The following is a 15,836-nucleotide window of genomic DNA, read 5'->3' on the forward strand; positions in this document are numbered from 1 at the left end:
TTACCCAAGCACAAGAAAAAGCTGAACCATTACTTTTAAAAGGATGCTGGGGTGGGGTAGGGGGGAGGAGGAAGACTTGCATCCCCGAGCTACCCTGTACATTTTCCTAGATGATACTTTATTAAACTTGAAAGTAATATAGCCTAGAGGGAGCAATTCTAGTGATGACTGAGAAGGCACTTTTATAAACCCTTGAAAATAGAGGATTGGAATGATTCTGAAAAAAATCCTTCTAGCTGAAATTATTCATGCTTGTTCTAAGTCTTTTTCTTAAAAGTCTGAAGAAAGTATGTTCATCTGTTTATTTTGTGTGTGTGTGGGGGTGGGGGGGGGGGGTCATTTGGAAATTTCTAGATCTAATCCAGACTAGGCAAGTACTAAGCAAACAACATTGCTATTAGAGCTGGCTGACATTTTTCAAACAAATAAATTTTCCTGTCAGACGTGGTTTCATTGAAATTTCAACACAAGTTTTCAATTTTCCAATTGGAAGAATTGTTTGTTTGGAATGGACATTTAGAAACCTTCTTTTAATTTCACAAATGTTAATTTGAAATGACAAAATTTGTTTCAACAATTTGACTTGTTTAGTTTTTGATAAAATTGTAATTTCCAATCTGAAGTTTTTTGGATTTTTTTTGTTTTGTAAATATTGCCATTATTTTGAGTTTGTTCTGCTTCAGAATGGAATGCAATTTCAAAATGTCAACATTTCCCATTAGAGGTACTTGGAAAATGCAGGTTTCCTCTCTTTACCATGTAATGGCTATTTGCAGCTCAAAGTGAAGGAAGTTTGATTATCAAAGTCCTGACTGAACAGATGTCCATATAATAGAAACCACATCACACCTGAATCTTTCTGCTGGCTGTCTCTATAGACACATCAAATATTAAATAGGTGTAGAGAATTAATTAACCTCATCCAACAGAAGTAGATTTTTTTCTAGTCAAGTGAGTAGTGGAAAAGCTTTCACTATTACTGCCTGTCTCCAGAGGTACCTTTTATTTCCACTAAAATTCACATATTTTAAAAGTACTTTTTTTCAAAAGGGCCTCCTTAAACAGGCCAGTACAGATAAGGAAGGAAACGGACCTAGTACTACAAACTTGAGAAAACGAAAAATCACTGAAATCTCCTTATTCTTTAAAACCTTACTTCTTACAGATAAAAACAGTGGTCCTAAAAACAACAGATTAGCTTTTTGTAATTCAGATTCATAGATCCAGTTAATATGATATACTTGATTTTGCAATAAATTTGAGGTACATGTCTGATTATTTTTAAACATCAAAAGACCTGCTTATTTTTCTTGTGTTGCTCAGCTTCATTAAATGACAGTATTGTTTAAGATATATATCTTACCTTTTTCTCCAATATTTGCCATAGATACTGCAAAAAAAGAAAAGAGAAATAAAATAAAAAACATGCTTCACTATCATTTGGAAACAGATAAAGTCCTAAATCAAATATTCCAAACATTAGTTTCCCAACATTCCTTTCATTGTAAACAAACATGAAAACTTCAAGTTTGGACACGCTGTATTTTTACACTGAATCATGCTTTTATTAAAATGTGTTTATAGTATTGATTTTTTTGTGATGATTAAATAAATTATCAACACCAAGCCAGAGCTGAGCTGTGGTGCTGGAACAATGTTTATAGTGAGGGTGCTGAGAGCCTTTGAACCAAACTTTAAACTCTGTGTAGAATGGAAACCACTTCAAGCCAGGGGGTACGGCAGTCCCCCCAACACCCCTAGTTCCAGCACCTATGGAGCTGAGATTAGAACTCAGCCATTTTTGGCACACACTCCGTTTCACTAGACCAGGGATCGGCAACCTTTGGCCCACGGCCCGCCAGGAAAAGCTGCTGGTGGGCTGGGAGGGTTTGTTTACCTGCAGCATCTGCAGGTTCAGCTGATCGCAGCTCCCTTTGGCCACGGTTCACCGTCCCAGGCCAATGGGGGCTGTGGGAACGGTGGGACGGCAAACCGTGGCCAGTGGGAGCTCTGATCAGCCGAACCTGCAGACGTTGCAGGTAAAGAAACCATCCCGGCCCGCCAGCGGCTTTCCCTGGCGGGCCGCGTGCCAAAGGTTGCCAATCCCTGCACTAGACCATACTGCCTCTCCCATTAGGCAGAATTTCACATAAAACTGCCAACATTCCAGCACCATTGCCTTAATCAGTCATCCGTAAAGTTATGACGACAACCTTCTGAGAGAATAAACAAGTGATCTAACAATAAGCAAATTGTTTGTACTATGAATACTCTGAGTGTTATACAACAATACAGAAACTCACTACTGCCACTTGAAAAGGATGGTTCTTTTAAAGCAGTCACTAGCTTCTTGATGTGCAGCTGGAGTTTAATACAGAGCAGATATCACTAAAAAGAATAAAGCCATTCCAGCAATTCCTCTAAAGGTGAAATGTAAAGCAAGGCACATTTACTGCTCGCTTATATGAAAATTGGCTCTACTTGTTCATTTATTTTTTAATTCCCTCCTCCCCATTCCAGATTGCCTTGTTTGTTTTATCACTGGGAATATCAAGTCCTGACTTCCCTTTTTTTGATGAGGACTTTTGCAAGATTTTGGAGGACCAGAAGGATGACAGTGCTAAAGGCTGAAATCATTCCCAAACAGCTGTATTCGGTAACTACTTAGGCATTATATGCTGTTGTAAGACTCCACTTGTGGTTATTTATCACACTTCCTTTTAGACGATCTGTTTAAGATCAAAAGTTTCCAGAAGCTATTTACTAATTGCTATCATCAAGAGCAGTGGTTCCCAAACTTGTTCCGCCGCTTATGCAGGGAAAGCCCCTGGCGGGCCAGGCCAGTTTGTTTACCTGCCACGTCCGCAGGTCTGGATGACTGTGGCTCCCAGCGGCCGCAGTTCGCTGCTCCAGGCTAATGGGAGCTGTTGGAAGCGGCGGACAGTATGTCCCTCGGCCTGCGCCACTCCCAGCAGCTTCCATTGGCCTGGAGCGGTGAACAGCGGCCAGTGGGAGCCGCGATCAGCCGGACCTGCAGATGCGGCAGGTACACAAACCGGCCCGGCCCGCCAGGGCTTTCCCTGCACAAGCGGCAGAACAAGTTTGGGAACCACTGATCTAGAGGAAACTACCCTTTCATTTCAAAAGGCTGATCTAGACCAGGAAGTTTCACCAGTTTAAACTTAAGCTGTGATTTTAAACTTATTTAGCTAAGCCAGCGCAAAAGACTGTGTGGGCATTCTTATTTCGGTTTAAATAAGGCTTATTTCAGTTTAAGTCAATTAAGAATTAGGACTGGTCTACAAAAGCTACAAAATAGTCTATAAAAAAGCTGGTCTGCAAAAGCTTTGACCTAGTTGTGATATGAGTCTATGCTTAAATTTCTCTCCTACTGACGTAAGCGACACAGTAACATCACCTCCTAAGCAGAGTTCAGCCACAGTCAATGTACTGAGGTTGACCCAGCGTGAGTGTAGACACTATTACTTATGTTGAGCCTAACAGTCCTCCAGCAGCTGTCCCAAAATGCCAAACACTGACCACTCTGGTCCACTGCCCAGGGATCACGGAGACCAGAAGGACCCTCTCCCCTTTGGAGTAGATATTGTATCTCCTGGGCCAGTGGGGAAAAGAGGCTGAGCAGGCACAGCTATGAACTAGCCATAGAACACAGCCAAATAGCATGGGGGATGGAGAAGAAGGAACTGCGGGAAGCGTATCAGAAGGCCAGGGAGGCGAACAGTCATTCTGGTGTTGAGTTGCAGACCTACTGCTTTTACAAAGACCTGCATGCCATATTTAGCCGAGACCTCCAACACTACCACCCCACAGACCACCATGGATACCTCTAATGGGGGACATGTAACCAGGGGCCCAGCTATGCTGCAAGCCAGGACCTTTCTGAAACTCCACTCTAGTCCAGTCAGTCGAGCACAAGTAAGCCTGATGAAGGGGCAGGAACTTCAGCTAAGTCTGTAACTGTATTTCCCATTACAATGAGGTAGTGATGGTGCCCCCAACTTCAAAAGACACAGCTATCCACTCTTCATTAATATACACGTACTAGAAGAGGTAGCACTACAACAAAGAGGTAGCATTATCTTGTTTTTCATTTCTCATAGTTAGGCAAGGGGGTCCACACGGAGCAGTTTATGTACACAGGGACGTCCCTTGAATCTTCCTGAAAGATCTCGATGGAACTTTCATGGAGGTACTCTGCAATCTTCTGCTGGAGGTTTCTACATATGGCAGCCTCTTCCTCCACAGTAGGACACTTCCCCTACACCAGTCAGCAATAACTTCAGCAGGCAGCACTGCAATACAGTCTAGCAGCACACAGGCCTGGGTGGGCGCTTTGGAACAGCAGCAGCTGTGCTTTCCATGCCTTTGTTACACACAAGAGTGAGAGATCAGCTAAAATCACCACTGCCTGTGGACAATGGTGCCAATATACAGTGCCATTGCCCTGTACTTATAGTTCCATGCAAGCGAGCAATTCCCTCCTCATTTCCCTCACCCCAGTAGGCCATACTCACCAGGGCAGGTGCTGTGAGTGGTGCCATACACAAGCACTCACAAGCAGAAGTGTCAATAGACATGTCTTGTTTAAAACTTTAGGGGAGAAAGGGAAAGGAGTTCCAAACCTTAACTCCTGCTCTTTTTTGTGACTATACTGACAATGGTACTTCCGTGTGTTTTATCTGCAGCTGCTGCCATGGCACCCTTGAGTGGTTCCCCCTCCACATTCCCACAACTCCTGAGCCAGACAAGGAGGAGAAAGAAAAGGATGTTGGATGACATGTTCAATGAGATCCTGCAAGCCAGTGCTGCATCAGACCTTGAGCAAAAGGCCTGGAAGATGAACATTGCAGCTGGCCTAGAGAAGGAAAGAGCAGACTGGAGAAAGACTCTCAAGTCCCTGTAGGAAAAGAAGAGGGAGATGCACCAGGACATAATGGGGCTCCATTAATTTATTAAGTTTTTAATATATTTGCTTTTAAAATTACACAGATTTTTTTTCTCTGCACTGGTTTTGTTACTGACTACAATTCTATTATTTGGAAAATAAATTTGTCTTTATTATTTCACAACATATGCTGCAGAGTGCCTCGCAGTTCTGAAAGCACCCACTTATTTGTTACTGTTCAGCGTGACAACTCACAGGATCAATAACAAACAATAATAATGTACAGCAAGCATTGCAAAATTAATAGCTGCATTTGTTTCACAGATATTATGCAGGACACAACAGACAGCTATAACCTTTGGGATGTTTTTTCATTGAGGTCCAATCTTATGACTAAACAATGCCAGCATCCCTTCAATCTACCAAAAGTTCATTCAACTGTCATTCTGCACCTGCTGCGCTGGTAGCTGAATATTTCGTTGATGCACTCGAGGTGGTCAGTATATGGCTTCATAAGTCAAAGGAGCAAGACGCTGGTGTGACAGGTTGGACCCCTTAAGGTGCCACCTTATGTGCTGAGATACCATTGAGCCCGCCTGTTATGTCAGCCTGGGCACCCTTTTTTACCTGTCTTGGCTATTAAGCCTTCTCCAGCACACACACACAGGCAGAGCCACACCCAACTGCTGAACAAAACAGACACTGATCTCAGTGTCTGGGAAGGCTCAGCTTAAGGGACTTGCCCCAGCACTCAGGTGTACACCTCCCTTGGAGTGCAGACCCAAAGGTATATGATGAAAACTGCCTCCTCCCTCAATGTGGAGGAAGGTATGCACAGCCTCTTATCCCCCCACAATTATGAATTGTACAAATTGGGTTATATTATAAACAAGAAATAAGTTTATTAACTACAAAGGGTGGATTTTAAGTGAATATAACAGACAAAACAAAACGGATTACTAAGCAAATAAAACCAAACACACAAACTAAGCTTGTTTCACTAAATAAATTGGTTACAAATAGTAATTTATCACCCTAGATATCATTGCTGGCAGATTACAGAAAGTCTTGAAAGGCAGCTGCACTGCTTTCCAGCTTGACACCTCAAGTATTGTTACTCACAAGCTAGATGCCCTTCCACCTTAGGCTCAAGCCTTCTCTCCCCCCAGTTCAGTTCTTGCTTCCAGGTGTTTTTCAATGTCTCTTTGGGTGGGGAGGCAGAGGAGAACCTCAGTGATATCACTCCCCTGCCTTATATAGCTCTTGTGGAAGAACACTGGCATTCCAAGGGGTGGGTGCAATACCAGGTGACTCAGACCCTTGTCTCTGCAGGGCTGTGGCAGCCATTACTCGTAGGCTGTCTGGAGCGTCCACAGGAAGACTAAGCTCTTTCACAGTTCATTGTTTTTGCTAATGGGCCATTAGCCCTGTCTGGCTTTTCCATTGTTGTACCTGAAGGGTTATTTGGGGGTGACACCCAAAGTAACATATTTGAAATACAGATACATGGTCAATATTCCTAACTTCAGATCTGAAAATGATACAGAAATACAAATTGGATAATCACATTCAGTAAATCATAACCTTCCCAATGATACCTCACATGAGCCATCTTGCATAAAATATATCTCAGTTATGTCATTCATAACAAACATTTTCATAAAGAATATGGAGTGAAACATCACAGCTGGTCCCTCAGTATCACTATTGGCATTTCAACATCGCCAATGGTAATCAGCCAGTCCGGAAAGAGAACCCCTGCTTGCAGCTTTCTGAACAGTCCTGTGTTCTTAGAGATGGGAGAGACATGCTTCTTCCCTGACCAGCCCACGTTGATGTCAGTGAAGCATCCCCAGTGATCTACCAATACTTACATAAACATAGAAAAATAGACCTTTCTGTTGATGTACTCTGTGGCAAGGCAATCTGATGCCAAAATAGGGATATGCATGCCATCTATTGGTCCACTGCAGCTTTAACAGATTTGTGCAGGTTTTCAGTCCCAAGTTTCTGATTATTATACCCAGAAAGTATTAGCCCATCTGTTCATGAAATACCCACAAATTATGGTATATTCTTTTTTCCCATTGTATCATGTAAACATACTATACTGCTCTTCTTCAGGTCCATTCCAATCCTTGCACCTGAGACTGTCAACATGAATCTTTCTACAAGTAAAAATAGCATATAACTTTTTAAATAATGCAAATATACATTTTTCAACTTGGAACATTGTAATTTCTCAGATAAAAGTTGCAGAATAGCTAAAATTACTGGGGGTTCCTCAATGTGGGCAAGTTGACTGACAGGCAAGGAAGAACAACAGAAACAGAGACAGGGAGAGAAAACTATAAACAGATCCTATGTCCTACAGAGCAATCAACATTAATTAAAACGTACCCCTGGCAGTTTGCTGGCAAAATTAAACATTAATTTTAGGCTGGCTGGCAAAAGAGGGCTCAATTGCTTCTTTCAGAGTCTCTTCTGCACCCCCACCTTCAACATGGGAGCTCAATTCCTTCATGAGTTTAGGAAGGGGAAGGGTAGCTGGGAGGAGGGGGGAGATCACAGCTAATTAGCTGGTGTGCAGGGAGCAGCAGAAGGCCACTGGCTCCCATGCAGAAGCACCCTTTCCCCCTGGCTGGATTGCCACTACAAACTCAGAGCAACAGCTCCCACCTTCCCTCCCTGGGATTAGAATAGAACTGGGGTCTCCTGTGGGCACTGCCCTCAAGTCAACTTTTTGGACTGGGAAGGAATTTTTCCCTGCCAAATTGGCCAAGGAAGGATGGAGTTCTTTTCACTTTCCCCTCAGCAACCCTGTGAGTAGATCAGGAAATAAAATTCAAGTAGTCACAGCTTAGCAGGTGGTTAGCACAGGTAATTGTTTGATTGGGGTCTGGCTCCCTAAATTACCAGAACTGAAAGTGGATTTAGGGGAAGGCATCCCCTAAAGAAGCTGGAAAATAGGGCTGGCACTCCTAGTGTCTGGCACAGGGAGGAAACAGCCCCTTAACACTCAGAGGAGGAGAAGGTGGTGGGATCCCAGGAACAGGCAGGGAGCAGGTATGGAGGGGTGAGGAGCCGATGGCAGGGATAAAAATATGTTGGTTGGGTGCATCCACAAACATTCGAAACAAGTGTCTATATTTAACTTCCGCCCCTCCCCCAATAATTGGAGAAAAACTGTAAAAACTAGGTACTTATAATTATACCTTTTAATAATCTGTGATGTACATTATATATTACATATTTTTGTTGGAAAGCAAATAGTATTTATTTAAAGATAAATCGTTGTTAATAGGATGTATGTATTCAAAATCATAGCGATTACCAGGATGCGTAAAGATTACTCACATTAAGAGTTTCATGATCAGACGATCATGATCAGTTTCATGAGATCCTTTCAGCACTTTTGCAAATAATTTATATCACATCGATGCTATTATGTATCAACTTGTGTAAAAGCCTTTCACTCCAACTCTATTACCTGGAGAGTATAATTTCACCACCACAGAGAGTGACTTTGGGAGGAAAGAAAGCATAATATCTAAGCCTAGAAAGAATATTGTATGAGCGGAAGTTTTTTCCCCCAACTCAATGTGATGCACTGTAAGTTGAGCAAACATCACGCTGAACATTGACTGAAAAAGAGTATTTTTTCAAAGATTAGGTTTCACAAGCAGAGAATAGCAGCTCTGTCGAAATTATACTTTGAGTAGACAAAGTTCATCTTTGCTCTGAGGGCCAGCACAAGGCACATTCCTCAGTGAAGTCCTATTTGAAGGAGTTAAGTGGGATTTTAAAGATGCATACACATTTCACTGGCCTACTATACAAGAGTTAATTTTACCCAGTCTAAGTTATAAGAGTTCCACAAACGTGAAAGTGTTCAAAGTTTTAAGAGAAGGAAAAATACAGTGCTTCCAAAATATGGTAGTATCATTAACACAAACTCTGAGATCTCAGGTCAAACTGGATCTTCCTCCATCCAAATGTGAAAGTCCAATTAAAGTTCTAATACCTTTTTCTATGTTCTGGTGTATGAATCCCTACAGCAGAAACATCCTCAATCTCTCTCTCCCCAAAATAGAAAAAACAATTTTGAAAAATTCTCCTTTTAAACAAAATACAACTGTTTATAGATAGCTGCTGTATAATGCTTCCTCTTTACACATCTCTAACCAAAATAACATTTGAAACATTTGTGAATATCTGCTTTTGTATTCTAAAATAAGAAATCATGCATTTATTAAAATAAATGGTGATTTTCCATCTTTCCCTGAGCAATACGGTAAACCTTAGAATTAAATTCAGCAATATTTAGAAACTTGTTAAACTGGACAAACAACAGCTGATTTGTTTTTGTCTTGGTAGCCTGGCCTTGAACTTTGGTCAATGTTACTTTCATTTTAACTATAAATCTATTCCTAGCTAGACTGGAAGATTTAGAGTTGAAGTAACGAGAAAAATGTAGCAAATTTGTTTTCTTCATGTACCTACAAAAGAGCTTACTAAACCTAGTATAGTAGTATTATTGCCAGCTCTAATTTTCCTTGTACAAAGGTGGGGTGGGATGGAGTAGAGAAAGAAGATTCCACTTCAATCTACTATTTTCACTTGCTAAGTTGCAAGTTCACTGTTGTTCAATGTTCAAAATGTATATGTACTAATTATATCTAGCTTACGTTCTTTTCCCCAGTTTTTTAAAAGTCATAATTAACTCTCATAATATGTAATTGAACCTGATAAGCTGACAGAACAACAATGAAGAACAAGGCAAATATTTAAAAATTCTCTAATTTAATGCTTATGCTTTTACAGACATAATCCATTGTAGGCACAAGTGATTGAATTTAGATGTCTATCTCACTATGCCCACAAATCTAGTATAAATTATTTCATTTGTACCTATAATTTTGCCTGGAAATCAATGTAAGTGCAAAATCAGAGGCCATGCTGAAATTTAAAATTTCACACAAGGAATTTAATAGCCTTATTTTTAAAAAGTACTGAGTACTCACAACTACTATTGAATTCAATAGGAATTGCAGCAACCTCTGCAAATCAGAACTTAAGTGATTTGTCAAAGGTCACATAGCAAATCAGTGGCAGAGCTAGATTAGACCCTGGCAGATTGTGGCACCAGGTCTCAACCAGTCCAGGAGAACATGCTGCCTCTTCAGTAATGTATTTTTGAATTTACTCTTAGGTGTGGGAAAACTGGTATCACAAATTATTAATATTTTAAAATAGCAAGTCACCAAGATTTCTGTTTAGAACTGAGTGCTATTTAGTAGTATCTTGTGAAGCCCCCAAAACACAAGATCAGTGCAAAAAAATTATATTTCTGTAAGTCACTAAGTAACATACTCAGGCCTCAGGGATTGTGCAGCTTTAGAGTTTTGTATTGTTGTGTTAAATTGTAAAAAGTTATCAGCTAAAGTATGTGTACATTTAGCCCCTATTCCAAATCCTGTAAAATAAATCCACATATGTGCATACTGCTTGGGAATGAAATAGTTTGACACTGAACTACGTCCACCTGCACTTCCTCCTAGGAGATTATTCAAGTACACCAAGCCCACATTTTCTCCTATAGGCCAGGTTTGTTGGTCAGACCACATCTCCCATGATGGAGCCTCACAGCATACCATGCCAGACACATGGTTGAGGTATATTGTGAGAGATGCAGCCTTGCTAGAAAGCCCACCTCACAGAAGAGAACAGAGAAGAGGCACCACAGCAGCTCAGAAGGACATGGTTTAAAGTCAAACTAAGTCAAAATGAAACATTTTCTTTCAATCCAAAGTGTTGAAAAGAAATGTTTCAATATTTCCAAAATGAAAGTGCAAATGTTCATCTCAAAAACCAAAACGTTCAACTTTTCACTGAAAAACCAAAACACCCCAAACCCAGAAATTCTCCATAGAAAGGAAACAATTTTTGCAAAAAAAGTTTTTTTATAAACCCAATTTTCCACTAAAAACGGTTTTGATGGAATTTTTTTTAAACCAGCCTTCTAAATATCTCCTAATTACTAGAGAGGAGGGTATATTTGTGGATTATTAAACACCTTCATGTATTAGAAAACTTGCAGGTTAATGGAGGAGGTTGCATTGCAAGCTGCCATAAAAGAACTTGTGAAGATGAGGACTAGAAGAAGCACATACATTGTGATCTAGACATGAGTCACCTAACAATTTTCAGTAAGAAATTTGTACTTGAAAAATTACAGTAAACCCAAGGGTTACGTACTGCACATGTTCCCAGTTACATCACTCCTTTTCTACAACAGCCACTTCCTCAAACGAATATTTATCTTTAGCCATGGCCTTCAACATGACATCCAGAAAAAGTCAGAGAAAGCAGCTTCATGTTAGAACTACCAAGTCTTCAAGAGTCATCAAAAAAAGTTAAGATTTAATTATTTTTATCATATTCTGTAATAAACAGTGTTCATGGAATTGAAGCCTTTCCAAATAATCAATGGATCTTGTAGTTATCATACTCCTGGGCTTTGGTGTTAAATCAACAAAGAAGCAGTTCACTGCCTTGTAAAACTACTCCACTAAGAATGTCATCCTTTAGTTGCATGTCAAAATACTTACTAAAAGCACAGCTAAAGAGATTTATCATCATAGTGTTAGGTTTTTAATCTTAATTCTTCAGTTTTGCTTTATACATGATAAAATTATTAACTCTTATACAGAGCCTTGGGTACAATTCTACAAGGTATTAAGCATCAACTAATTTGACTTCAAAATATCACTTAATGACGAGGCCAGATATGCCTAAGTCTAGTTTATTAGCTACGGTGCAATCTATCTTTTTTATAAGCTTCTTTGTTAGATAATACAAATCATGTAACAGGAAGTCTGTGATGGAAATGGTCTATAACAGAGAAAGAGAAAATTAATGCTTATATTATTGAACATAACTTTTAGCAGTATCATTAGGATTCTTGCTAGCACCTGTAACCACAATGAGCACCTATGAAATCAGGGTCCAGACACCAGAAGAGCACAGGTTTGAGTCAACCCCCCAAAAATAAGCAGTTAAACCAATTTGATGGCATACTACGTTATTTCACTGTAAAAGTGTATTGAGTAAGATCTTTTATGAAAGCTTGCAATGCACTGAACACAAGTCATTGTGAGATATGTATACAAGTTACAGTTACGAATATTTGTATGTATATGTAGAAAATTGTAACTGTGGTGCAACTTCAGCATCACCTCACAATAGGGCAGTGAAGCAATCAGGCAGAGAGAGGTTACTTCCCCAGATGAGACTGCTTCTAGCACCTAGTCACTGTCCAGCCCAGGAAAAAACAATGAAGAAACAAAGCAAATGAGAACAGCTTAAAACTGAAAAGAAAACCCCAGTCTTTGAAAACTAAGAAAGGAGGGAGCTCTCCCACTGGCATAATTAAACCACCCCAACAAGTGTTGGTAGCCAGGAGCAGATTTACCATGAAACACACCATGCGGTGGCACGGGGCCCCCAATGAGAGAGTGGCCCCCAAAATGCAGGACAAATCTCATCTCACAACCTGCCTGAGTCCTGGCCAGTGGCACAGCAGGGCTCAGACAGGCAAGCTGCCAGCATGCCGTGGCCCCATGCCGCTCCTGTCTCTGGTGCGGGGGGGGAAAGAGTCTGCACGCTGCCCCTGGCCTGGGCAGCGCACGGAGACTCGCTGCCCCCCACCCCCAAGGGGTATGCAGAGCTGTGCGCACAGCAGGGCTAAGGCTTCTCCCTGCCTGCTCAGCCTCCCTCCCTCCCTCCGTGCCACGCCACTTCTGGAAGCAGCCGGCATGTCCCTGCGGCCCCTGAAGGGGGGTGTCTCCATGTGCTGCCCCCACCCCAAGCACTGACTCCGCAGCTCCCATTGGCCAGGAACTGCAGCCAAGGGGAGCTGTGGGGGCAGCACTTGCAGGCAGCGGCGCACAGAGATCCCCCCACCAGAATCCGCTGCCAGAGGGGGTGGTGTGTGCCGGTCGCTTTGAGAGCTGCGCCGTCCGAGGTAAGCACTGCCCCCCTGACTCCCTCCCGCAACACAACCCCTTGCCCCAGGCCACAGCCTGCACCCAAACTTCCTCCCAGAGCCCACACCTCACCACCCCACACCCCAACCCCCTATTAAGGTACCTCACTTCATTTTCATTTACTTCCCATTATTTATAACATAGGAAGAGGATGAAGAAAAAAAATGAAAAATGGGGGAGAGATAAAAGAGAATATTCTTTTTCTTGGCTAGGTCCCGAAGGGGCCCCCCAAAAATGAAGCTGTGCACAGGGCCCCACTAACTCTAAATCCGCCACTGGCGGTAGCTGTGTCACCAGGAGATGCTCTCCCATTGGCATAGTGCTGTCCATACCAATGCTGCTATCGGTGAAACTTATGTTGGTGGTGGTGATGATGAGGGGGTGTTTTTTCACACCCCTGACAGACAAAAGTTTTGCCAAAAGTGCTAGTGTACACAAAGCCTTAGTGCAAATAGTTATGAAGAGAGCTACGGTTCACATACTATTAAGGGAATGCACCCCAACGGTTATGTTTAATTAATATAATGGTTGCATCTGACAAAGTGGGCTTTTTACCTACGAAAGCTTATGCCCAAATAAATCTGTTAGTCTTTAAGGTGCCACTGGACTCTTCATTTAGTCTGTATCCACAAAAATACACGGCTACCCCTCTGATCCTTGAAACGGTTATAATGTAACACATAAAACAGATAGGAATACTTAGCATACCTGTGTAATTTAAGTACTGTATATTGTTTTAAAAGGGGAATGGGATCTAGACAATACTAAAAATGGGCCTTTGCTGTAATGTCAGATCCAAAATTCCCACAACATTTTTAAATGTTTGGTTTGGGGCAAACTCTAGGCAAAATACTGTATGACAGAGAAAAATAGTATGCCATCTATAGGTGTTCCGCAAAACAGTTTCAAGGTGTATTTGAACATTAGCACAAATTCTAAGCGCTTTGTTCACTCAATTAGCTACTTATTGACTTGCAGATCGTATCATCAACCCACTACAACAGCATGCACAGTGTTTTCACCACCATCAATGCTTACAGATTCACAATAACAACTAATTCAGGAGTCACGGCTTATGACAAGAGAAAGGCTACTCTAGGAGGAACTACGCAATTTGATTAGAGCTGAATCTCGAACCACCCATCTCTTCTCCACACCAGCCCTGTCAACCTAAAATCCTTTGCTGTCTCCCTGGTCTCCTAGGTTCAGCTACACTGCGATGCGCACAAGCCCGGCAAAGCACGTCTCCGACAAAGAAACACCCACAAGGAGAACGGGACCGGGGAGAGACCCAGGAACTGGGCGCTCAGCCACGGGAGCACTTCCCGAGCGCCCCCGCCTCGCCACGATCGCCCGGGACACAGGGTCCAGAGGCGGGCTCTGCCTCTCGGGGCGCGCCTGGGGCTTGCGGGGAGCGGATCCTGCTCAGCTCGGCAGAGGCCATAAGCCGCCAGCCGGGGCCGGCAGCCTCCTAGCACAGGGCCATGGCTCGTGTTTACACGGTCACACCGCCCCACGCGGGGCAGCGTGGCAGGCCGGGATCAGTTCTGCCCGGCAGACAGACCCCAAACTCCCGGGCACCCGCCGAGCCCGGCTGCCCCCCGGCGCGGGGTTGGGGGTTTTGTCCCCTTGCCCTGCCGTGGGTCGCTGCTGCGGGGGAAGGGGTGGGGGTCCCTGGGAGGCCGCGGCCCCACTCACGCAGGCAGAGCTGGGTGACATAGGCGTAGTAGGACCAGCAGAGGATGCTGGAGATGAACAGCACCGGCACCCAGTAGAGCAGCCGCTGGCAGCGCCGCCTCACGCCGCCCCTGGTCCCCGCCGCCGGCGCCGCCATCTTCCCGCACCGCATGCCACTAGCCCCGGGCCCTAGCAGCCCAGCCCAGCCGAACAGCCGCAGCCTCCTGCCAGCGCGGGGAGGGCGCGGCGCCCGTGCCTGCCTCCCTCCCGACAGGCTCCTCCAGCAGGCGGCGCCGCGCCGGGGCTGCTCCGCCCCCACCGCTTCCACAGCCAGTCACGGCCCCCGCCTCCCCCGGGCGTGGGCGGAGCCGCCCCACGGAATGAGGCTGGGGCTGGGGCTGGCCGGGCTGAGAGCCCCTGGGGCACAGACAGCGAGGGGCTCCACCCCCGAGGAAATGGGGCGAGGGCAGGTAGTTTGCTCCCACCTACCCGTATAACAGGCCCGGGCCGAGGGGGGCCCTGTACCTCCCAGGGCAGTGGGGAAGCGGCGGTCAGTTACCACCGCCTCAGCCCCTCATTAGGGCCTCGCTCGGCGGAGGGGACTTGCCGGGGCGGAGGGAGGGAAACCTAGAGCTTGATTTTCGCTTAAAACGGAAAGAAGACAGAGCACCTGCCTTGGATACTGACAGGAAAGAGCCGTGTGCCCCCTGGCAGCTGGCAAGAAGATTAGGATGCGCCGCTGCCTTCAGTTGTAGTGAGGTGTAACGCCACTGAAACCAATGCAGTTAGCATCAACGTCAAATCGGAGCAACACTGCTGATTCAGGCTAGCTGGGCCTGATACCCCGTGTGATCCTGCAAACCAGTGACCCTGGCTTGATCCTATGTGATCAGTATTCTTTTCCCTGTCTTTCATGGAAGCACTGGCCCCGCTCTGTAGACTCTGATCCTGCCAGCGCTTATGCACCTGCTTAACTTTAGGCAGATGTGTAGTTCCATTTAACTCAAAGAACATAAAGATACACACCTGCAAAAATGTTTTCATGCTCTTAGACTATACAGACCTATGGACATGGACCTTATCTTTTTCTGTGTTCTATATAGTGCTGAGCACATTGTCTGCAGTCAAGACATGAGTCCCTCAATTTCCCCAGCAGTTAAAATAAGGATGATACTTAAACACCTTCGTAAAATGCATTGGAATAT

General features: G+C 43.8%; 1 protein-coding gene across 3 annotated transcripts in view; it reads right to left on the reverse strand.

Annotated features, from left to right (window-relative positions):
* ZDHHC2 (zinc finger DHHC-type palmitoyltransferase 2) overlaps nt 1–15,836 on the reverse strand; it is a 59,397-nt gene extending 43,561 nt beyond the window's left edge. Inside the window, exons 1-2 of one of the 3 annotated variants that reach the window (XM_039539139.1) lie at nt 15,695–15,836; nt 1,364–1,390 (exon numbers count right to left, since the gene is read on the reverse strand). In XM_039539139.1, the coding sequence (XP_039395073.1) occupies nt 1,364–1,390; nt 15,695–15,746 (79 nt within the window). In that variant the 5' untranslated portion in view covers nt 15,747–15,836. Of the gene's footprint in view, nt 1–1,363; nt 1,391–14,652; nt 14,888–15,120; nt 15,209–15,694 lie in introns of those variants that run through there. The other 2 variants (XM_039539140.1, XM_039539138.1) reach the window with 2 other exon arrangements.

The sequence above is a fragment of the Mauremys reevesii genome, linkage group 5 (genome assembly GCF_016161935.1).
Source record: "Mauremys reevesii isolate NIE-2019 linkage group 5, ASM1616193v1, whole genome shotgun sequence".
NCBI classification, from domain to species: Eukaryota; Metazoa; Chordata; order Testudines; family Geoemydidae; genus Mauremys; species Mauremys reevesii.